At 34.5% G+C, this 25,950-nt stretch overlaps 1 protein-coding gene and 1 non-coding gene across 15 annotated transcripts in view; both read right to left on the bottom strand.

Moving 5' to 3' along the window:
* Positions 1-1,947: 1,947 nt before the first annotated feature.
* Positions 1,948-25,950, bottom strand: part of SLC4A7 (solute carrier family 4 member 7) — a 105,767-nt gene continuing 81,764 nt past the window's right edge. For 8 of the 14 annotated variants that reach the window (XM_027040893.2, XM_053221548.1, XM_027040891.2 and 5 more), the window contains 10 exons: positions 24,340-24,501; positions 23,833-23,946; positions 20,981-21,142; positions 20,546-20,797; positions 17,094-17,162; positions 15,628-15,801; positions 10,923-11,054; positions 8,328-8,425; positions 5,323-5,430; positions 1,948-3,477 (listed from right to left, as the gene is read on the bottom strand). In XM_027040893.2, coding sequence (XP_026896694.1) covers positions 3,396-3,477; positions 5,323-5,430; positions 8,328-8,425; positions 10,923-11,054; positions 15,628-15,801; positions 17,094-17,162; positions 20,546-20,797; positions 20,981-21,142; positions 23,833-23,946; positions 24,340-24,501 — 1,353 coding nt within the window. In that variant the 3' untranslated portion in view covers positions 1,948-3,395. The remainder of the gene's footprint in view (positions 3,478-5,322; positions 5,431-8,327; positions 8,426-10,922; positions 11,055-15,627; positions 15,802-17,093; positions 17,163-20,545; positions 20,798-20,980; positions 21,143-23,832; positions 23,947-24,339; positions 24,502-25,950) is intronic. The other 6 variants (XM_053221549.1, XM_027040895.2, XM_027040884.2 and 3 more) reach the window with 1 other exon arrangement.
* TRNAR-UCG (transfer RNA arginine (anticodon UCG)) lies at positions 11,615-11,699 on the bottom strand. The gene has a single exon. It is a non-coding gene; the product is annotated as a tRNA-Arg (tRNA).

Raw genomic sequence — 25,950 nt, forward strand, 5'->3', positions numbered from 1 at the left:
TTTGATTTAATCATGTTTGAATCACAACGTTATATCAATGGCTTACACATCCAAAATCTGAGCACTTTAAAACGGGATTCACAGTCCAAACTGTTGAGCGCATTTACAGAACTGATGTCCGTGATATGATCCTCGAAAGACAGCAAGCTCCGGTGTAATACCTCAGTTTCAGACACCATTTTATGTTTTACAGGAATTTGGAACCTGTCTTTGTGAAAGGAAAAACTTAGAAAGCTATTATATACATACATAAAGTACGAGGAAGAAACAGAAATGCTTTTTGGATGGAGAAAGCAAAAGTTAATCTTTCTGAATGGTAAAGAAATCTGCTTCATAAACACATGCATTAGCACATAAATTTTGTCCTACATGTTTTACAAAGACTTGGCAAATGTGAACATTGATACGCCACAGCTTTTTTCAACAACTTAAGAGATTTAAGATTTTTAACATCATTTGCGCGCGTGCACACACACACATACACACACACACACACACACACACACACACCCATTAGAAAGTTTGTATGCTTCACTTCAACATACCTAATATTATTAGAGAACATACAGAATCATCCTTTTATCATAAGGAAGTTAGCTCACTGTTTTCTCAAAAGCTGCTATTTTAGAGTGAAATAGCATTCAAAAGAAAGTAAATTTCAGATGGTCAACATCAGGATTTATTATAGTCTCTGTAAACAGACATCTATAAATAAATAAAACAGGGTGGAGAGAAGAGAATCCTGAGGTGGCTCTGTAGCCAGGATATTCAGTAGCACTAAGTTCCATCCTGGAAACCAAGGCATCTAAGAAAGTGCAGGGCTGTTTATATTAATTTATTTTGTAAATGGAATATGTACAGGTTTAATTATTTTGCACCTTGAGGTAAATCAGTACATTGCAATTACTACTGCTCATTTACACCTATTTAAGGCAACATTTAAAAATCAATATATGTAGTAAATTATATTTTTCACTTGTCTTGCAATGAACACTATCCACGATCGCTATTTTTCAAAAACAGTGGAAAAATATCATAACCACATAAAACAAGCAGTTAATTACTTAATAAACATGAGTTACCTTTGCTCTTCAATGGAGTAGTCATATCAGATCATTTTGTAAGTCAAGTAGTCAAAGCAGAAACCATTGACAATTAGAAACATAGCAAAAACATTTTGAGTGCAACGTATTTTGCAAGTCATGGTTTTTCTGGCACTGGACTATCACTATACATAATTAAATAAAATTACAGAAACACTATGATGCCAGGTAGTTTTCAGTTTAAAATTTAAAACCCCTTCCTGTAAAATAAGAACATTTGTGAACCCTATGGTGTCCAAACACAAAGAAATGATGTGAGGAAATCCCCCTTGTTCAGGTCCATCAGGGGAGTTTACAAAATGTAGCAGCAAATACTGGGGTCTTTGGAAATGATTATGCTGCTGTGGATAAACAGGAATCATTTCAGTGCAAGCTCACGAAGAATAACAAGCACCATGGGTAATACTCAATTATCGATTGCCAACAGAGTCTAAAACTCTTCGGCGGGCAGTACCAAATGATGCCGGCTATGTTTTCTAAATTCCCATGTGAAGCAGAAGTCAAATCCCTTATTTTAACTAGAATCTGACAATATGGTCTCAGATGGGAAATGACATCTGAGTTATTAGTAAATAGTTTAGAATGGATGAAAAACACTTCAGAATTGCTAAAATATCAGCTTTTGGCATTCCTCATGATCCTCTATAAGATCAACTTTTCATACTTTTGTACCTTAATTACAAATGATTAAAGGGAGCATTGGAATTTCATTAAAATTTTCATCTTAATATTCATGTCACAATTTTGCTATTTCTCTCTGTGGCTTCTCAATACTCATTTGGTTTTTGTAAATTATCCTCTTGCCAAATCAGTTTCACAACCCCATTCATCCAGTCCTACAGGCTTAACAAGAACAACATTTATTTATTTCATGTAGAGCTAAGAGTATATAAAAGATGGCTAAAAAGATGTGCTAGAAGTTAAAAAGGCAGCTCAGAAAAGCAAAAACAACAATACTAACACAAACTAGAAAGAATGCCATCAATCTGAGCTATACATAAAATGTCTAAATTCCTTTTAAAATACAAATATGGCAGTGCTTTATATCAAAGATGTAAAATCTGTCAACTGCTTTCAGATAATAAACCATAAATGCAAGTGAGCACCAACTATTTACATTAACAATTTAAATTACTCTGTATTTGTTATCTTTTCAAATGTTTATATAATATTTAAGTATATCAATTAAAATAAATAAAATATTTTAAAATGCAATCACATAACAATCTATTAAATAGTATCTATACAATAGAAAGAATAACAACGTAAACAAGAAAATGAAAGGTAATTCTTTAGAATAAAGTAATACTGATCATAAACCCATTAAGAGAATTCTGACTCCTGATTATTTCCTCATATTACTTGTAATAGAAAAATAATCAAGGACCTGAACCTGATACAAACTAAACCACATTTTAAGTAAAAGACAGCAAAGGCAGAGAACAGAGTGGGCATTCTGGGCTCTGATAAAGCATTAGGATTCAGAAAATATTTCTATAAAGGCAACAAAGCTTAACTATTATAAATTTGCATTTTACAGCTTCTAAAATCCATAAAGTTATGACTGCTATAGGTTAAATTATAAAATCACCTGCAATTTTACTTGTCTATTGGAATATAAACCTAAATGTGGAGTTTTAAGATTTAAAATAAATTTTAAACACATAAATGTCAAAACTATAGTTCTTAGCTAGAAAATTTCTATTGTTCCACCTTTATAGCCAAGAAATCTCCACTGCTTATGAAACATACAGATTATCTGCATAAATGAAACACACATGCAGAGAAGCCGTGACATGTTACATTTGTCCCACAACACTGGCATAAAGACTCCCTGTTCTTCCCATAAAGAACGAACAGAAGTGAAATAATATGCAAAAATTTTTAGTAACTCAAGTAAAAATTATAAATATATGGACAAAGTACGTCATTTAAGGTTGGTATGAATTACCACTGATGGACAAAGAGATTTCAAGGAAAGCAGATTGAATGCATTTCCCCATATCTTTCTACCGCAGAACACAAAATGTTTTTCCAACAAAATAAATATTTGAAGAGTTAAGAACCATGTACCTCATTTCTAAAAGACTATTTCATCATATACACAGTCTCCATGGTGTTCCTAGCAAACTTCAGACTCTACCTCAAAAACTCAGTAGTCACGCATTAAATAGCATGACATACGATATTGTTATATATAGTGACATGAAATACACACATTTTATATATATACATATAATAAAATATATATATAGCTGTATAGCTATATATATAGTTCCTCTTGGTTCAATTCTATAATGAAGTTTCAGCATCCATGTATTTCTTTGTTGGTTCATCTTCAAAATTTATTTTCACACTGACAGGCTTTTCAGGGCTATTTAAAACAAAGAATGAGAATAAATGATTTTGAAATGGATACATACTACATTCTAAACACGGCCAACACTTAGCATCCATAATCACCCTTTTGAGATGACTATAAATACTATAAACTAATGACTTGTTATTTGTTACTTTATTGCTTTCTTTTAGTATCAGTAAATTTGATTGGAAAGACAAATATTAAAAATTCTTAGATTTTTTTCAATGGACATGTTTGCCACTGAAATTAATGTTTTTCTTACAAGTGAAGAGGAGTTTCTTAAAATGGGTCATTTTATGACTAAGTTTATTAGTTTTACTTTATAAATAAACAGTTGTAGCATGTGACATTTCACTGACAAATACATTAAAAAAGAGTGATCTTTGCTAATATAGATAAGCATCAAATAACTTCCTGCAAAATGTAACACATTTACAAACTTTCTCTTCCCAAATTCGGTTCACAAATATAAGATCAGAACACATCTATTTTATATTTTCAAGTTACTATCAAATACAATGATTCCATGTACACGGATTTAATTGACTAACTCATAAATGAAAATACACTGTGGTTTGCTGCCTTCTCCAGATAAGACTGAAGAAGGACCCCCAAACATTTTTCTGTTAAATGACATAACCCGAACACTGTCTTTCTTTCCCTTTGATTTTGACTTGAGGAACAACCTGAATGAAAGGCAGAAATATAAAAGATACAATAATATTATTGTAAGGTCTTTACATTTATCAAAATAATCTCAGCCACGAGTGCTGACAAGGTGTGAAAATTAAGAGTAAAAAAAATATCAAGCTAAATTCTAGCTGCATGGAATATACAAAATGACAAAGAGTTAAACTTAAAAACTTTTAAGATCAAAGACAGAAGGAAATAGTCCAGCTTAGAGAATCAGAACTCAAGAAATGATTAAAAAAAAAAAAAAAAAAAAAAAAAAAAAGGATAGAGATTAAGTAGGAGCAAAGCTCTAAGAAGAGGTAAGGAAGGAATGAACAAAAACCTAACCAATTATTATCAAAAGACAGTGGCCAGAAAGATAATAGCTAATGAGGAACAGCTAGTGATTGTTTGTCTGGAAAAGTTTTGATTGGATATCCAAGCAGAATACACCGACACAAAACGAGTCTGGTACAAAGTGACACAGAATACCTGCTGAGTATGAACGACTGAGTACACTGCTGGGTAACACCTCATTTCTCCACAGACCCAAGGGAATCAAGTACCCTTGGGCACCTAACAAAAAATCTAAGGAAGGAGGTATGAAATAGTTATGGAGTCCATGCTCCCTTATAAAACTGAATGACCGTTATATCCATGGATTAAATTTCTTCCAACTATCTTCTAGGAAAACATTTACCTCACCTGAAGAAATGGCAGGCTAAAACAAAACAAGACAAAACCAAACAAGGAAAACAATCATGTCTGTCTTTTTGCTTGGACCATCAGAAAGAATGACTGAGGGAGCGTCCAATTATAGAATTTATGTAACCCCTAATAATTATCTTTCTGTACATGGTTTCCGATCTTTTATATACTCATTCCATATTACCATAGGTGATATTCACTTTTATTCTAAAATGGCTCAAATTCTTTTTGGAAATAGGCAACCATGAGTTTAAAAAAATAACTTCTTTGGCACTTATATCTGATTTCCAGTATTCAGCGAAATGATGGATAGACAGATGAAAGGAAGAAGGAAAGAAGAGAAGAAGGCTGGTTTTGTTAAGAGAATAAAACTTATGCAGATTGAGTTAAATGTAATGGTTTTATTAAATAGCTATCTAGGCAGAAGTCAACTGAAAATCGGCTACGGTTAGAAAATGCGTAAATAGTTACAGCTACCTCGTGTTAGGCCTGGTTACTTTGGCATTCTCAGTATTCATGGAAAGTGCCTTCCATTGTGCAGTTTTGGCCATTTCATCTGATATGTTAACAACTGAGGGATCAACACTAAAGAACAAATATACTTTTTGGTTAGTATTCAGTACTTGCAAAAGCATTAATATTGTCGCTCTTGACTATATAATATTTGTCTTCATCAACTTAAAACTGAGAAAGCTCTTTGTCTTGCACTTAAACCAAGGTCTAGAAAAACATCAGAATTATGTAGTTCTGTTATAAAGATATCACGAAGCATTGTATCTTTCTGCATAATCAAAGCTAGGAATTAAGATTATAAATTGGCAACGATGCCCAAAGATGATCATCTTGGCTCTAAACGTATTACTGAAATAACATAAAAGACTACATTAATGTGCTTGTAAATATAAAAAATATAGCCTCAACACAATTAGAAAACTTTCATACCTGGCAAAAATCTCAATCTCATCAAATAAATATCCCCAGTTAAAGAAAGAAAAATTGAGATTATTATTTTTTTAAAAAAACTGATTTTTAATAGCTTTTAAAAAAAACCTTTAAAAAGAATGGTTGAAAAGGCAATCAAAATCAAAAGAACGAAATACTGTCCTTTCATTGGAAGAGAAAATGTAACCATTCCATGTCTTTATAAAATATTGCAACATTCCTTTGAGATGAATCCAATAATGATCATATCCATAAATAATCTGGGGCTCGAGGTTATCAGTCACAAGTCACAGGAAAGTGCTATGAAGTTAATAGAAATATATTTGCAAGCCCTTTTTCTTCACCAAAAAGTAACATTTCATGCACAGAAGTGACAACACAAATGTCAAATTAGACCTTAAATTCACAATGTGATGGCAGCTATGTGATAAATGACTAAACAGCAGTCCTTTAGAAAAGTGCTAGCTTTGTTTACACTTTAAATCCAGTATCATTTAAAATAATAAGACTGCAGGGGCGCCTGGGTGGCTCAGTGGATTAAGGGTCCAACTCTTGATTTTGGGTCAGGTCATGATCTCAAGCCCTATGTCAGGCTCCAAGCTAAGCATAGAGGCTGCTTGGGATTCTCTTTCCCCCTGCCCTTCCCCCACTCACACTCTGTGTGTGTCTCTCTCTCTCAAATAAATAAACATTTAAAAAATAAATAAATAAACTTTATTTAAATAAATAAATGAAGAAATAAGACTGCAGAGAAGTGTAACATGGTCCTTAAAGAATCTCTAGGAAAAGGTGCTTTACCAAGTCAATTTTTTTAAGGTGCAAAAAATTTGAAGGCCCAAATTCACAATGGCAGAGCCATTCCAACTTGAAACTACCTACTGTGACTAAACATTTCTTTGGTTTGTTGCCAACTTCAAATAACTGAAGAGAGACATTCCTGAAGCACTTTCTAGCTTCAAAATGTCCTCCTCTAAGAACTTTTCTGAAATTAAAGACTTTTCTGAAGACAGTACATGTTTCGTTATTCCCCAAAATAAAACTACATGGGGAAAAAAATCAATTCCTTTCATGTTTAATGGAGTTTTGCAGTTTCCAAATGTTTTCCTGCATTACCTCATTTGATTTTCATGGCAGGTAATCCAAAGCTACTTAAGACTATAAAACATGACAGATAAACAGATCAGCCGATTTCTGGCATTCTTGATGACCAAATTTTAAGCAAAGCAGCATTTATCATGGCCTGTGCCATCACTTAAAGAGACAAAAGTATATGTACAGATAACCATCCTTTTTGTTAAATATCAGACAGTGTAAGTATAGATTCCACTTAAATTTGTCAAGGCCCGTGTATAATCATACTGAGAAAGGGATAATGCAGACTAGAGAGACTAAGTGGCAAATAATTTCAGCAAATTGATGAGTCACTAATAACCATCACGGCAGCTCCTATAGTCTTAAGTCCAACAAAATTAATACACTAATTCATTGAACAAATATTTACAGAACCCAGCAAAGCAGAGCACTATAGCTGCGTATATCAAGACATCTATACTTGGCATTTAATTTAAAGAACATAAGAAAGATCTGAGGGAAAATCATAAAAGGTGACACAGAGTACTTAATACCAACGATGAAAATTAACAGTAAAAATTATAGAGGGAACATTACTTATGAATTCATCTATCAAAACGAATCAACATGTACAAGTCTAAATACAACATCTATAAAAACTATAAAGATTAATTAAAAATGAAAAAAATCTGAAGTTAATAAATACCAAAAAACCTTTTCTATTAAACGGAACCTATATACATTCTATACCTGACTTTTCTACTATCAAGCGCTAATCAGAAATAGAATAAATGTGGAACCAGAAATCAGATATGTGCATAAATAATATAGACTTTTATTCTTTAAAACTACAAAAAAGTACACAGAGTTTAAAGACAGAATTTACCACCATCTTTGGTTCTTAAATTTACATATAAACCACTAAAACCATACATTATAAACTATGTATGAAACGCAACTTGTCCGTGACATGAGCCCTCACTGACAATAGTCAAGTCACACCTTTGCAAAGTAGGAAAGTTCCAGGGCCTCTACACATAGTCAAAATTTGGAAGGTTATCAGACAATGGATTACCAACGTTTATCTTTCAGCACACGCTGACACAGCCCCAATAAAGGACAGAAGGGAAAAACCTATACTACTGAGAGAATGGGACTATTCTGAGTTTTGTGTTCTGATTTTAAACTTCATTAAAACAGAAGGAGTGATACAAGACAAGTAGCTCTTGTCTGCTTGGCATGTGGGTTGGTTTAATGTTCTGGTCTAAGTCTGGCCTATCACCTGCGAAGGGAAGGGCCTTGCGACTCCCTTTCAAATTCATGAAGCCCCCGGTTAGTTGATATGCTAGATGCCAGTTTTGTCATCTTTTTAAAAATAAAGATCGCTACTTTAATGAAGCATTACATGGTTTATTCATGTACTTGAAGTGTATACAAAATACATTTTACAAGATAAAGTTTTATCTCACCTATATTTCAGGGCTTTAACCGGAATCTGTAAGAGACTTCCTCCTTCAAATGGAAGGTGCACAGTGTCGTCATCAGCTTGAAGCATCCGTTCAGCTTCCTTCAGGGCACATACACAAAAAGATTACTTTTCCCAGAATATTTCCAGGAGGACCAATTAATATGTAACATCTTCAAGAATTGGAAACCCAAACTAACAATATTATTGAAATATAACATATTTGCCATGGCTGGAAAAGTCCTTTTACTCTTAGAAACATATACTTATGGCACAACAGAACACAACCATCTGGAAAGACTAAATTGTAAATGCTTATAACGTTCATTTAAGTTTAACCGTTAATACTATTTTAAAAATAGATTTAGCTACATAAATTTTATTATCAATTATTAGCACAGAACAAGAGATAAAATTCTGTGAAACCTCATTACAATACACTGTAAACAAAACTTCATTTGTAAAGGAAGGGTTTCTCGATCTCAGCAATACTGACAGGGCCAAACAGTTCTCTGTAGTAAGGGGCAGTCCTTACTATGACTAGTAAGTAAGTAACACTAGTCCTAGTGTTAAGTAGCATCCTAGGCCTCCACTTACTGGATGCCCCTCCAATTCTGACAATGAAAAATTTCTCAAACATTGAAATACGACCCCGGAGGAGAAAGGTCACCCCAGATGGAGAGCAACTTCTATTGGAGACATGACCCAAAATCATGCCGTCATAATCACTGGGGGCAGGGCTGGATGGACTGGGAGAGCATTCACACTCTTCTTCTTAACAACAGAAATCCCACTATTTGAAGGTGGCAATACGCCCAGCTTTTAAAAAGTCAGCGTTATGGGGCGCCTGGGTGACTCAGTCGGTTAAGTGTCCGATTTCGGCTCAGGTCATGATCCCACAGTTTGTGAGTTTGAGCCCCGCAAAGGGCTCTGTGCGGACAGCTCGGAGCCTGGAGCTTGCTTCGGATTCTGTGTCTCCCTCTCTCTCTGCCCCTCCCCTGCTCGCGCTCTCTCTCTCTCTTTCTCTCAAAAATAAATAAACAGTAAAAAAAAAAATAATTAAAAAGTCATCATCAAAAAAACCCCCAAAACCCAAAGCTCAATTTCCCAGCATCCCTTGCAACTCCATGTGGCCATGAGATGCACAAATAACTTACTGGATGACAGTTCTGGGGAGACTCCTTAAAACAGGACAGTAAGGGGAGGGCAGGTTTTGCTTTCTCACCCTATCCCCCCTCCTCCTTCCTGCCAGTCTCCCATGCTAATATGACAGCTCCGGCTCAGAATCCATTTCGACCTAGGAGGGGATGCTGAGTATGGAAACAGTGCTGAGGACGGCACAGCGCAGCCCAGGAGCGCCCGGACAACAACACGGTGCAACTGTCACATTAGCTCACCCCTCTTCTAAGTCTTCTTCTACCTGAGCCCAGGAGCTCTTTGTGTTTAAGCCCCCTGTACTTTTGTCTCCTGTTATACACACTGACCCTTATTCCGACTTAATACAGAAAATAATACGCAGGCAATTTAACCTAAGTATTTCATAAATAAATTCTACCGTACTTGAAAATTCACTAAAAGCTCATCAACATTTGCACATATAATACAGTTTTAAAGGAAACAAGAATCTTTAAAAAATTTTGGAGACTCCATTCAAATCAGTATTTCCAATTAGTATCCTGATTAAAGAGTCATGATTTTTCTTAAAAAGTAATCATGAAGCCAGCAATTCTGCCATAAATCAGCACTGCATAATCAATCCAAACTATGAAAAAAATACCAACAAGCCTTAAACATATTTGTCCATGAAGTTTAATAAACGCATTTTCGTAAATACTACACAATATAAGGTATATACTACGTTGCTTTCTCTCAAAAATTAGGTGGAAAAAGTAATTTTGAGTTTAAATTGTACTTTTCGTACAATGATATTTAAAGTCCTTTTTGTCATTATGTAGATGTCAGATTAAAATGTTAAAATTTAAATGTACGCTAAAATGTACTTATGAATTTAAGATTTCTGTTACCCATGTTTTAACACTGCTAAATTCTGTCACTGTTAATTAAGTACACATGGGATATGTAATTTTTATTTATTTATTTATTTTTAACGTTTATTTATTTTTGAGACAGAGAGAGACAGAGCATGAACGGGGGAGGGTCAGAGAGAGAGGGAGACACAGAATCTGAAACAGGCTCCAGGCTCTGAGCCGTCAGCACAGAGCCCGACGCGGGGCTCGAACTCACGGACCGTGAGATCATGACCTGAGCCGAAGTCGGCCGCTTAACCAACTGAGGCACCCAGGCGCCCCTAGATACGTAATTTTTAAAAGGCTGGTTTTGGGTCAGGGCTTTGAGGGGGCAAGTTGGTAAAATGGGTAAGAACTTATGTTTGGGACGAGTTACCTACTAACCTCCCTCTGCCTCAGTTTCCTTACAGGTAATCTGGGAATGACAAAAGTACCCACACTTCATAATGATAAGGTTCTTAGGAGGATTAAAGGAGCTGATTCCTGTAAAGTGACCATAAGAGTGCCTGCTACTTGGTGCGAAGTATTAAGCAACAATGAATCGTGTAAATTTAAAACTCTGGTCTTATTACCTCTTTCTCTTTTTTCTTTTTGTCATCTTCTTTCTTTTTCTTACTTTCTGGCATGAGATCATCAAGCCAACTAAGTTCTCTCTTTGTGAAACACAGATCCATGAGTTTGCGTACAAAAACTAATGCGAGAACCTTAAAAAAGTGGAGGAGAGAATATTAACTAAAAATTAACTATATCATTTGAAGGGAAAAAAAGTATCAAATGATAAATAACCAAAAAGTGATGCATATATTTTATTTAAAAATCATTTCATATACCATCTTATTTCAAAGAAAGTGAGTTACCTATTTATCTTTCAAACTTCCTGCTCAAAGAAAAGATATTAAAAATACCATTTTTAATATTTTCCTATATAAATCGCTTGCACTCTGCATAAAATTAGAAAGCAAATTAAGCATACATAGTATCTTCACAGTAAAACAAGATTATTAATTTTTATGACTAAATTATACACGTTATATAGATAGATACAATTTTAAAAATCTCCTAAGCAATGCATTAGTGAATCCATTTCCCAATATTAGGTTTAAACTTTTCAATTATATAATGTGCTTTCCTTTATTTATTTATTAAAAAAAAATTTTTTTTAATCATTATTTATTTTTGAGAGAGAGACTGTGAGCAGGGGAGGAGCAGAGAGAGAGGGAGACAGAATCTGAAGCAGGCTCCAGGCCCCGAGCTGTCAGCACAGAGCCCGACGTGGGGCTCGAACCCACGAACCACGAGATCATGATCTGAGCCGAAGTCGGACGCTCAACCGACTGAGCTACCCAGGCGCCCCTAATGTGCTTTCCTTTAACTGCTACTAAGGTTGAAGAAACGTTTGCAAATGTTCATTGACCATTTGGACTTCTTCCCTTTCTTCTTACCATCTTCCTTATTACTGTCTTTTGCCTGTTTTTCAATTGCTTTTTTATGACTTTTATTCATGAATTCGTAAGACCTCTGTGTAGTTTAGATAAAGGCATTTTATTCGCCTTTTGTGTTGCAAATACTTTCTCCCAGTTCACAATACGATTTTACTTACTACATTCATAGAAAACACTTAATTATCATGTGGCTAAATAGATCTTTCTTCCTTTTACAGTTGGGTCTCCCTATCTTGAGAAGTTATCCTCAATCACTGGACTATATAATATTCTTCAAAATCTTCTACTACATTTTAACACTTACGTCTTGAATTCATTTATGGTTTCTTTCTGAGTAAGGTAGTGAGTAAGGAAGCAACCTTAGCTCTCCATTCAGAGTCAAATCATCCAAGACTATATACTACATTTTCCCATGTAGATGAGTTATCATCTTTAATGAAATGTCCCACTTACGGTATTCAAGTGGTAAATTCTCACATATATTCTGATAAATTCTATTTTTCTGATTTATGTCTACGCCCATGTCAATTCCATACTATGTTAGCTGCCATCACCTGACAGCAAATTTTAAATATTTAGTTATCACAACAGTATGGTAGCAGCATAGGAACAATCAAGTCCCTCCCTCACCCCAGACCCCGCCAGGAATTCTTAATTATCTTTGTTTTGTTATTCCTCTGGTATTTATTACATCTTTACTTTTTTATTAATATGAAACTTACATTAAAATAGAATAATATCATATGTACAGTTTGATGCTTTTGACACATGTACATATCTGTGAAACCTACACCCGAACAACACACAGAACACTTCTACCATCCATGTTGTTATCTGTGACTCTGGCATTTATTTTTCTCCATAAGCTTTAAAATTACCCAGTTCACACTGACAACAACTTCCCCACATACACACAAACACATGCAAATAAACTCATACAACTCATTCCTGAAGTGACATCTTTACAATACTAAGAATGCAAAATAAAGAACATGGTATATCTTCCTATTTGTTTGGGTCTTAATTTTATGTACTTCCACATTTTATGGGTTGAATTGTGTCCCGCATGAAAGATGTATTGAAATCCTAACCCCCTGTACCTCAGAACGTGACTTTATTTGGAAATAGGGTTGCTGCAGATATAATTAAGAGGTCATAGTGGAGTAGGGTGGGCTCCTAATACAATATGTCCAGTGTCCTCAAAAATGGTCTTATAAAGACACAGTGATACACAGAACACATGACAACGAAGGCAGTTTGGAGTTAGGCAGTTGCAACACGAAGGCCAAAGATTTTCAACAAACTGCCAGAAACTAGAAGAGGCAAAAAGGATTGCCTCACAGGTTTTAGAGGGCCCCATCCACACCTTGATTTCAGACTTCTAGGATCCACAGCTATCATATAATACATTTCTTTGGTTAAGCCAATGGTTTTCTGGTAACCACCTGCCCTAACAAAATTCTTACTAATTCTATTAGAGCTTTTAGTCTTTTTTTTTTTAATTTGAGTCGTTTAAGTTAATAAGTATATAATCACATTACTGACAAATAATGTTATCTCTTCTTTTTGCCAATTATATTATTCTTATATCATAGTTAGAACCTTCAATTCATATCAAATAATAATAATAGCTGGCTTCCCTATATTAAAACTCATTTATAAATTTTTATTCACAGTGACTGCATTTTATAAAAAGTCTTTTTATCTTTAATTATGTTGATAATTCTTGCTTGCTGCTCAAGTATCCCAGTCCATTTAAACATCATATATTACTTATAGAAACACTATAAATTTATTTATTTGTTAATATCTTCAGATTTTTTACACTTATATTGGTAACGAGAGAAGTCACCATCGTTCTTTCATACTTTATTGGGCTTTGGTATTAAGACCTTGCTAGTGTTTCATGACCAAAAAAATGCAGAAGTTTCCATCTTTTCCTTTGGTTTAGAATAATTTAAGAAGTACTGAAACTAACTGTTCTTTAAAACTCTGCTGTTAACCCATCTGGGGCCCAGGATCCAAGAGCAGATCTTTAACCATTTTCCCAGTCTTGTGTGCAATTGACTTCTACATATCCATAGATTTTATACTTCTCTTTGGGTTAACTCCCAGAAATGTATGTATAGAACAGAAGTAATCCATTTCCTCTAGATCAGTGGTAGGTAAACCACAGCCCTTGGGTAAATCTGGCTCTACCTGTTTTGTATGGACTATGACCTAAGAATAGTTTGTAAAGATGAACATTTGGAATTGATTTGATAATAGGGAACACTAACTTTGAACGTCATTAAATGACAGAAAAATTATCCCAAATGAGAAAGAATTTCATTTTTCTCATTAGTAGTCTTTCATTTAAAAAAAACTGGACAATTACTTTTTAGATTTCAACAATAAGAAACTGTGGACATTTCTCTCCTGTTATAGAAGTGCCTATATATCTTATGACCCACAAAGCTGAAGATATTCACTATCTGACCCTTTACAGAAATAGTTTGTCAACCTCTACTCTGGATGTTCAAACTTATTCCTATAGATTCATGTAGCATTTTCTTAAAGTCCCTCATATCTCCTCCATAGCTATGGTTATGCATCTCTTCTCTCTCTTAATCTTGTATATTTTGCTCTTTTTTTCTTCTTTACTCAAGCTTGGAAGGAATTTATTTATTATCGATATTTACAAATAAAAAAATTGGTAGCGTTTAAGTTCTTCTTTAATAATATATATTGTGAAGGGTATACATTTTTCTACAACTTTAGGTATATCTTAGGTGTATCTCACAGACTTTGTTATAAGTTCTCCATTGAAATACCCACAATGTTTAACTCAATTTTCTACCCAGGGATTATTTCAGCATTTAATTTCTAAATACTTAAGATATCTTTAGTGTTTTTCAATATTCATTTGCAATGTAATTTATTTGTGATCAGGAAATATTACCTGGATAATTTTTAAGCTTTTTAATTTTTTAAGATTTTCTTTGTGGCCATGTACTAACCAATGTTTACACGGTATTTACAAAAGGATGAATATTCCCCATTTGCAAAATGTGATATTCTATGATAATTTAGCGAACAATACTGTCTTATTAATATGATCTAAAAAAATTTTTTTTAACTTCTAGATCTCTTAATTCCTGAGAAAGATGTACTGAAACATTCTATAAAAGAAATATGTTGTTTTGGTTGCTTTGCTTTTTTATACCTGGCTATCATCTTTGTTCCATAAACATCTTAAATTCTGAAAGTTTTTTAAAAAAACAAAACAGGGGGCGCCTGGTGGCTCAGTCGGTTAAGTGACCAACTTCAGCTCAGGTCATGATCTCTCAGTTTGTGAGTTCTAGCCCCACGTCGTGCTCTGCGCTGACAGCTTAGACCCTGGAGCCCACTTTGGATCCTGTGTCTCCCTCTCTCTGCTCTTCCCCCGCTCACACTCTGTCTCTCTTTCCTTCAAAAATAAATAAACATTAAAAAAAAATGTTTTTTTAATTAAAAAAAAAAAACAGCATTCTACAGCCCAAGGACTAAAAAAACAAAACAAACAAACTTTAGAAAATAACAAGCAAATTCGGTTTCTAAAGTGACTGGTTTAATAGCTAGAAAGGGCCAATTCATATTTCAAAACACCTATGGTGCTTAAAATGGGCTATTCTCTTTCTCATATGTAAATATTACTAATACATTACTACATTATATTACTAATATAAATGTTAGTAAAATAATTACTGTGTTCAACAGAATTAATGATTAATACATAAATAAGTAAATTGATATGTAATTATTATAAATAGTGACAAAGTCTGAAAAAAAACAAACAAAAACAAAACAACCTTACCATCATGGGAAAAACTACCGCAGCGGCTGAAGCTTTTATCACCCACAAAAGAACCAGACAAGTAAGCTGAATGACCGTGAAGATATGGACCTTCCAGAGAGGCACGTAGCGAAGGTATATCAGATCGGGCTGATGCTTAGCAGGCATTCCAAATAATTTTATACGGTCAAAGAACTATGAATTGAATGGTAAACGAAACAAAGCAAGACAATTAGTCAACAAAAATATCATTTCTGTTACTTAGGAAAAGAAATTACATTCAACCTTAAGAGTTTGTGATTTAAGCTAGAACTTCCTTGGTATGTTCTGAGAATATAGGAGAAGTTTCAGTACAGAAGCCCTGGACCCAGCAGGGTGGAATGGGGAAAGGGTATCAACAATCATTTTGAACTAACAGAATTAATTTAATGAGAAAACTCAAACCAAAGTGTCTTAATTTGGAAGATTAAAATATTTAGATAAATGTATCTGCTATAAGCAAATATGCAAGTCATTTAATCTCTTTGAACTTGTTTTCTAATATGTACAATAAAGGTAACAATTTTCAAGGCTCTTTCCAACTCTAACATAATCAAGTCTATGAATACAGCCTGAAGTACAATCACCAATTTTTTACCCACTGGAAAGAAAGCTATGAGCAAATTCCTTGGTCTTTTGGAGCTCTAATTTCCTCATTTATAAATTAGGAGTAAGACCAGACCTATCTACCTCACAAAATTGTTGTAAAGCCGGGGGGAGGCAAGTGAGTTAATGAGATCATTTCTTGACCAGTGGAGGAGGAGATCCAGGACTACTGAAAAAAATAAGATGCTGCTGGCAACTTTAGACAACATGCTTTTCATGATAGGAGGTGGGCATGTGGTACTAACAGGGCTTTATGAGCTAAATGTTTTACACAAAGACTGAATTCAAATCTTTAAATTTTATCAGGTTTGTTTTCCAGGAAGTATTATAAACAAGACAGAGTAGGAAAAGCACTGGGTTCCAGTCTTGGTTCTGTTGCTCAGTTAGTTAAGAACCTTCAGGGAGTCCCTCTATTTGTGTTTTCTAGTTGGCAAAATTAGTATTTCTTCCTTTCCTACATCCCAGTGTTGTTCCGAGAATCACAGATAATAAGACACACTAGGCTTTACAAACTGTCTCACACCATACAAACAGCCAGTATTACCATTCTAGTCCTCGACATCCTCCCTCTCCCTATACTAATCTTCGTCAATAGTTACAAGGCCTTTCATTGGCTTCAATTAAAAATAGGCAAGGACCATATCAGTTCATGACCTCATTCTTGAGGGGAAAATGTGTCGTCAGCAATAATCACTTGGAAAATGTGGATCTGAAGTCACCAGTTAACCTGCCCCCCAAAATATCAGAGTTGAGAATACATCACTACCATCATGAAAACAATCTTCGCAAACTTAAAGTATTTTTAAGCCTTTCAACAAAATCATTAAGTACTTCAGACTTGCCTGGATTCCTTTTAATGAGGAAACTCCCATGTAAAGGAAAACGCCATATAGGACAGGCATGGGAATAAACTGCAAGTAAAACGACCACAGTTAGAATAAGAACTCATGCTACTCAAACAATTTCACAATAATAAATACACAAAAACATAGTGAGTACCTATGCAGACAGAATTAAAAGATCTTTCAGAGGTAAGACCTAACTCTTCTAGAAATAAGGAAAATGCTAGTAAATGGTAGCAACCTTGAAAAACCGTTGGGTCTTCTGCATGTTTCTTCTGGAAACGGGAGTATGTTCAGTGGTTAAGAGCATGAGCACTACAATTGGACTGCTTGGTTTAAAAAGCCAGTTAACCTCCTCTGGAGCCTCAACCTCTCTATGCTTTATTTCTGCAACCGACTGCATTAAGATGAAAGGATTTCAAATACTAAAATACTCAGAAAAGCACTTGGTGAGTACTGATCACTCACAAGGCATTAGCCAGGAATTAAAATAAAAACTTACTTTAAAAAACTAAAAATTAAAAAAGGCAGGAGTTATTATTATTGCTATCACTTCCATATAGTAACTATTATACGACAGTACCGTTTACTGATATAATAATTGAACTCCACCCCCAAAAGACAGTCCATATTACTCTGGCAGTTAGAGGCATCCCCAACTGACTACCTGCCGTGCCTAGGCACCCTACAGGAAAGCCATTAACAGACTCCAGTCATCTACTCAAAAACCACAAGCAGCACTCTCACCAAGAGAGGCCTGTAAAGAAAAAAGACCTAACAGCTACAGAGGAAAACCACATTCACTTTACTGAACAACCAAGTATTTCCTTCCTAAGAAATGTGGGAGGAAAAAGTACTTCAGAAAGAGAAGAAAACAAGTTAAAAATCTAATAAGTACTAATAAACCCTCAGGAAATTTCAGGAAAATATTTTATCCATAAAGCAACTTCAGACTGCCAGGAAAAATAAATGATCAGAATGAAAAGAGGGAAATCTAAAGATATAATTATCAAAATAATTAAAATTAATTTTGTAATGATTTTGATGAGACTAAAGAGATCAATCTAAGGAAAACAGGAAATTTTCATTAACAGTGAGGTGGCAGGACAGGAAATGTGAGAACATATCCAGGTCTAGTATCTACCTAAGTGAAGTTGAAGAAATACCCAACAGAGAGAAGACAAAATAAACGGGAATTGGCAGAAAATTCCCGTAAGTTTCCAGAGAACAATGGCCCATCGAAAGACAAGCAGGATAAATGAAAGTCTTCTATCCATCTATTTACCTAAGTAACCAAGTGAAATTTCAGTACACCAGGAGTAAAAAGGAAATTGTGGTAACTTTTAGAAAGGAAAAAAGTGCCTCTGAAGTTACAAAAAACAAAGAGATGTCACACATATTATTCAGACCACTGATCTATAGGAAAAGATAATCTCAAAAAAAATTTTTTTGAACACTGACATGTATGTCTATCAATCAAATATGAGAACAATTTGAAACAAGCAAGAACTCTGAAAGTTTACCACCCATGGCATCACACGGGAAAAAAAAATTACTCCAGGAATTCCTTTAGCAATACAAAGAAGAAATGTAAGAAAAAGTGGCAATTTTCTTTTTCAAAGTAAGGGAAGTTAACAGACACTAAGAAAACACTGGGTCCTAAGGCTTGGGCGCTTACTCTTAAGCAGCAGCGGCAGATCAGTGAAATAGGGTTATTTCTGTCTCCACACGGGGAGATCACACACTGCTTGGTTCTCAGTGAACATATATATATCATACCATCATAATGCTGATTATGTGTTCCCAGAAGGTTTACATTTTCATAATTTAACGTACAGGGAAAAAAAAGCATGGACAGTTTAACTGTAATTACAGCAGAGAAAGTAAATGTTAGTAACCATTGCAATAAAGCTAAAAACAGAATCAACCCAACGCAGGTGACAGTTGGGAGAGCGGGTAGTGGACACTGAAGTGTGCTAAATCCTTATGAAACATCCACCCCTACGTGACAGACTCCCAGGCTTTTTGGTCTCAGAACCCCCTTTATGTTCTTAATAGGTACTGTGGACATGCTCCCCCCAAACACTTTTGCTTTTGTGAACTCCAAGAGGTCCCTGGACTAAACTTTTGCGATTCACTGTCTTATAGGTAAAGAGATTCAGTATAAAAATAATAAAGCAAAAAGTAAAATTATGAAAGTATGTAAAACTAGAATGTTTGTAGCCACCAAAATAAGAAATAGAGAAGTTAAAAAGAGTTTACCTCTGGAGAGCGGCTTTTAGAAAGTGAGGGAAAACTGGGAGACTAACTTTTCATGTTAGAGCTTTCTTGCTGTTCTATTTGAAATTTTTTGCCTATATGCAGTCAATACTTAAAAAAGTTAAAAGGCAACCTACCTTAATAGGGGACAATATCCCCGCAAGAGGTACTAAGTATTCCTCCTCTTATGCCAAGTACTTCTAATTCCTCCTCTTATGCCAAGTACTTCTAACAATACACTTACACTAGGCAGTAACTGCCCATTTACCTATCTGTTTCACCAACTAACTAGACTGCCAAGGTCTTAAAAGCAGACAGTAATGTATCCTGTTTATTATTATTTCCCTAGTCCTAATAGCACAGTAAGTACTCAACAAATATTTGGTGAATTAATTGGTTACTAGAAAGTTCATGAAATGAAGGTCAAAGAATTCTAGTATTTAACTTTTTTTTTTAGTTAATATGGTAACATACATACATGCTCTAAGTTTCTGCCCTAATGTATAAATGTACACAACTCTTAACTTAATAATTTTCTTTGCAATAAAAATAACTAAAACACCAAGGGAAAAAAATGGAATTGAGTTCATCCATAATAAACAGAAAATTACAGATTAGGTACTTCACTACACTTGCTATTGTTATTGTTACATTTCTTAATCACTAGATTCAATAAGATACATACAATAAAAGTCAGATATAAGTAAAAGATATTTAACATAAAGTTTAATTTCTTGCATGCTTCATTTATATTAGTAGTTTTTGTTTTTCTAACAAGTGCTACTACCTCTATTTCGTTTAGTTTATCAGAAATAATGCACTTATTTATTTAACAGCAATATTATTTTCATATTTTGGTCAAAGAATTGTTTCATCCATGTTTCAATATTACTTCCTTTAAGATGCCTATAAAATTCTCTGGGTATATTCTTCTTTTAGATCATAAGCCATGGACTAACTCCTTCCAAAACTCTATAGTCCTTAATACTATCCTTCTACAATATTTCTAAAATGGATGCATCTAACACTGAAATGCCTACTGCACTAAATACCAGTTGCCAAAATATTATTTTCTAAATAAGTTCCAGAAAATGAAACTAATTTCAGCTATTTTAATGTTCCATTTTCACACAACCACATATACACTTTGTAACAAAGAAGATTTTAAAACACTGCGGTGAAGAGATTTTTACCTTTAGCACTGAAGTCATGAACACAGACAGGCCCATGAGAATAAAAATCATTAGCCCTGTAACTCGCTGTTCACGAATTCCCAAAAACTTGGGTTGTTCCCCTGGAGCAGAACATTCAGATTCAACTTTTAAGCTGTTGACGTGACTTATTGACAACACTGTTGCAGCCACAAACCACGGAAGTCCCATGATAGAGCAGACGCCCAACATAACACCAACCATGAGCAAATCAAGGTGATAGCCAGCTCCTTTCTGGAAAGTGAAATGAACATGAATACTTGTAAGTCTAAACTGTTCTTTTGGGTTAAAGGACTAGACTACTTCATAAAGAGAGAAAAAATAACTTCCTTCCACCTCACATCTTTCAATTTTCTAGTTATTATGTAAACACCTCAAACTCTTGAAATAACACCTGACACAAAATGTAAAAATTACCTTCAATTTGTGCTCCTTTCTGTTTATGATGACAGCTGTAATCTGTTGATCCATAAAGATGAGAATGGTACAAAGCAGAGCTGGGATAGCAGCTATTAACAAAGTCCACCAAGGATTTTCTCCCAACGGGCTTATGATCCAGCCCCTACTTGGATCAGTAGGCTGTTAAAAAATTAAAGATGAGTAGAAAGAAAGAAGTTGCCTCCTACTGCACAAATTTCCACATCATAGGTTGTGTCTATTCCAAGAAATGCCAAGGAATCAAAAAAGGACTAAATTAAATCTTGGGACATATGAGGGAATTACTTGCAAAGACGGCCACAAGAATGCTTCCCATCCCTCGATGCAAGTCGCTAGTCCAAGTAATCAGTCTTTCCATCTAGAGGTGGGATCCATTTCCTCCCCTGGGACCTAGGATGTCTCTATGGTTTACTTCAGCCAACAAAATAAAGCCAAAGGGAAATGTGTGATTTCTGAGTCTTGATCTCAAGGGACCTTGCAGCTTCTTCTCTAACTCTCTTGGAAGCCTGAGATCAAGCTGTTGAGTAAGCCTGGATAAGTCTTCTTGAGGATGAGATACAATAAAGTGAGAGAGAGATGGGAGCCAACTACCCCAGCTGTTTCAGCCATCTGAATGGAGTATATTGCCCCATCAAGGCAATGGATGACTGCAGCCACACAAAAGATCCCAAACCAAGAGACCCTACTCTACCCTACTAGGTTTAAGTACCAAGTGCCACAGATTTATGTATAAATGAGGGATTGTTGTTTTAAAGGCTTAATGTTTGGGGAAGTTTGTTATAGACAAATAGGTAAGTGAAGCAGAGTGTCACTTCAACAGGCTCCTAACCTACTTCAAATAAAGTGAGGTCCATCTACTGCCTAGATCAACCCCTAAACTAAACTGCTTTGAAGATCTTGCAGACTAGTGATCTCAGCAGGGTCAGTACTAAATCAGAACTGGGGCCTCCAGACATACTTTTCCAAAGCATCTACTGACAAAAACCTGGCACTTTATTAGACACAAATACATTTTGATGCTGAAACATAACATCTGTTTCATAATAAAAATTTTAAAAGATCTTAAGAGAGTTTAGTTTTCTTGGAGGGCATTGGATATATTGAAATCTAAAAGTGTTTTCACTACCTAAACTTCACCTTAAGCCTGTTTTTTCTTCATGAAAACATTTGTCAACACATAGAGGAAATTCAATATTTTCAAATTCAGGTATTCTAATTTTCCCACACCGATACACATTAAACTGCTTAATATTCAATACTGTACCTGAATAAAAATATTTTACCTATACAATGCACAATTCTTAAGTGTTCCTTGATTTATTTCCCCAATGCATCTTATGACCCTTGAAATCAGTTTGCTACTGGAAAGCTAGATCAATGAACGGATAACAAAAATATATTTAGGAATGAAAATAAGGCACTGTGCCCAGGATTGCAGGAAATTACATCAATATTTCGAACCAGTATTAATTTACAGTTACATTTATTTCTAAGACTTGGTAAAAATAAAATGAGTTCCATATACTCATCTCTTAATTAAGGCCTAAAATCTTTAGTGGTTCAATAGCTATGCTTTTAAACAAAGGTATCCAAATTTTATTATATACTTTCAACAGCAAAATTTTAAAAATTTGAATAAAATTGAGTATATCCAATGGCTCTATACGCATCTATGTGTTATGTTACTAATGGTGCTCCATAGTAAAATTCATATAGTAAATATTATAAAGCTAATTTTCTCTTATTTTTAAATAAAAATATAAGGAGACCTTCTATATAATTTTAGTGGATCATTTTCCACCCATGCACTTGTACTTTGGAGGCCACTCATTTTAAAAATAATTCTTTCCTCCAGTGAAAGAAAAAACAGACTAAAATTATATTCACTGTATTTCCTTATTTCTAATGCCCTTTAAATCTTCTATCTTTAAAAGAAGTCATATAATTTGCTATAAATATAAACATAACCAGTGACACAAATACTCAACTATAAGAAAACCCCAGAAACTTCAAAAGTTACCAACTCCTACTTAGATAGGGAAACAATTCTTGGATGCTGTAATACACTTGTGGTCTGTTATGTACAACGTAACTACAGTCTGCCGATGAAAGCAAAGGGTTTCTAATTGGTCAGCTAAGTATCATTTTTCTCCTTGAAGAATACATTTGATTCTCTCCTGATTTTGCTGGAAAACGATACATGCAGAATTCCATTTCATTATCAGATTCACCACCCTTCTAGAAATTTAGCTAGAATCTCTTTGTTACACTTTTAAATTCAAGTTTGAGTCACTTCCTTATAAAGAAATGAAGAATGTTTCTTCTGCCTGGAAAACACATAGCAAACTCCAGCTATGACTGCAGGGTCAAAGTTTTTAAATGACTCCCAACTATTTACCATTAATATTTTCATTCATTTTCCCTCATGGGACTAACTTGGATACCTTCTTGCCTGTTTCCTAAGTATATTCATTTGTCTCTTCTCATCTTGTCATTTTTTATGTATGTGAGAAATATATATATATTTCTATAAAGTGTCCCACTTAAGAGGCACCTGGTGGCTCAGTCAGTTGAGCATCCAACTTCAGCTCAGGTGATGGATCTCATGGTTCATGGGTTCGAGCCCCACACTGGGCTCTGTGCTGACAGCTCAGAGCCTGGAGCCTGCTTCAGATTCTCTCTCTCTCTCTCTCTCTTTCTCTCTCTCTGCCTCTCCCCTGCTCACACTCTGTCCCTCTCTCTCTCTCAAAAATAAACAAACATTAAAAAAAATTTTTTTTAAATAATCTGGTATTCCCATGTAACAAATAACCAAATGTTTTAATCCTTACCTCAAATTTTTCAGGAACATGAAGTTTAGGAGATGGAACTCCTACAAGGTAGTCAATTGCAACCATTATTACTATTGTGAGAAATACAGCAAAGTCACTGATTGTCGATCGCACCTATGTTAAAAGGATCAAGTTAAAATAAACACAGAAAAACTGTGTGTCCTTTCTAAATAATTCTTATCTTTCACATTAAAATATGCCACTAGAAAGTGTCAATAAGGTTTTTAATTAGTAATAATGTGTCAATGAAGTACATTTATTTCTAGTATATTTTCAAAAAGATAAAAGACACATTTCACAACTAACCTACCATCCCTCATGGTACCATGATCTTCCTACTATTAGTTCAGACATGTAATATGCATCTTTCTCTAGAAGTAATTGCTTTACACCTATTTGACATCAAGTATTAACCTCAAACAATTTATTACAGTTTTGAAATAAACCAGAGAAACAAAAACTAAAAACATGAATATTACCAGAACTCCAAAATCACATCCCAGTTACCTTGGTAGGAAAATACCGCTTGGTCTTAAATTGCTTGAGGAATGAAGACAGAAAAAATGTTGTGAAAAATAAGATGACACTCCAAAAGAGCACATCTGGAATATAAGGTCCATGAAGACCACAGGCTGACCCTACAAACACACCATGAAAGGTTTTACATTCCTGGGGGGGAGGGGGGGAGGGGGGGAGGGAAGGAGAAAAAAATAGAAAAAGGAGAGAATAAGATTCTCAGATACCTAATAAATTACTAATGAACTCTATTGACTCTAAGATGCTAGTAACTGAAGACATGCCATTATTTTATATTTTACTTAGAAAGAAAAAACACTGCCAAGTCAACTTTAACACATCATCAACCGTAAGACATACCCTGAGTTCAGAGATGCTATAGTTTGAAAAATATATGAATCTTAAATCACTGAACGAAAATACAGTATTTTGCCAAGTTACATCACACAGTCCTTTCTTTCAACTCCACATACTCTTTAGTGAAAGCTTCAGAGTGAATAGTAATTTCTGAACACTTTGTATGCATTCTTGATGGTCCACAAGTTTACTATCTTTCCTTTACTTCTAAACAAGTCACTTAAAACAAAAGTGCCAAGTTCAAATGAGGAATAAAAAGTTGTTGGGCTTTTCTGACTTCACTCAAGACTCAGGATTAAAGCATGGGACTAGGAGCAGTAAATCAATCATTCAAACAGTATTTCCATTAAAAAAAAATCAATAACTTAATGATACAGCATAATATAAATGCAATAATAGAAATATTTTGACCAGATTTTCCTTTTGGGGAAAAAAAATAACTCAAAGGCAACCAGAGATTAAAAAGGACATATGCCTCTAACGTCATTTTTCTCTTACTTATATTCTAATGAGACTTGTTTTAACGACACAACTCAGGTTTACCAAGAGAAAAATAGTCTCAGGTTCCATTATTCTCAATTTCTATGTGCTGAAATGAGTAAAGCCTCAAATTTACAATATGGCTCACAAAAATAAAAGCTAAAAGTACAAAAAAACAAAAAACAAAAAACAAAACCCAGGCCTTTTGAATATTAAGACACAGCAAAAAGACCTGTATCTATAATATCAAGACCTCCTATTCACCACGGAATGAGATTTTTTTTTTTAAACAAATCACTTTCATTTGAGCAACTCTGTTAACTCTACCTCTTTCATAGCAAAAATGACTTTTTAAATAGAAAGCAGTCAAGCATGAATCTACGTTGATTACTGATATATAATGCTTTAAGTCAGCAGTGTCCAACAGAACTTCCTATGATGATGGTTCAATGTCTCCACTGGCCAACGTAGCAGTCAGCAGTCACACGAGGTGACCAAGTACTTGAAATGTGGCTAGTGCAACTGAGAATTGAACCTTTAATTAAATGTATTTAACTTCAATTTAAATAGATACACGTGGCCAATGGCTACTATACTGGACCACAGAGACATAAATTATCAATGAGATAAAATTTCAGATATCCTTCCAATGATATAGTTAGGAGTTATATTTAGTGAGAAAAAAATGACCTACAATTGCTTATATAAAATTGCTTATATGATATAAAAAGCACCACAGAAACTCAGGGGATCTTGATTTTGATA

Source organism: Acinonyx jubatus, chromosome C2 (genome assembly GCF_027475565.1).
Source record: "Acinonyx jubatus isolate Ajub_Pintada_27869175 chromosome C2, VMU_Ajub_asm_v1.0, whole genome shotgun sequence".
NCBI lineage: Eukaryota > Metazoa > Chordata > Mammalia > Carnivora > Felidae > Acinonyx > Acinonyx jubatus.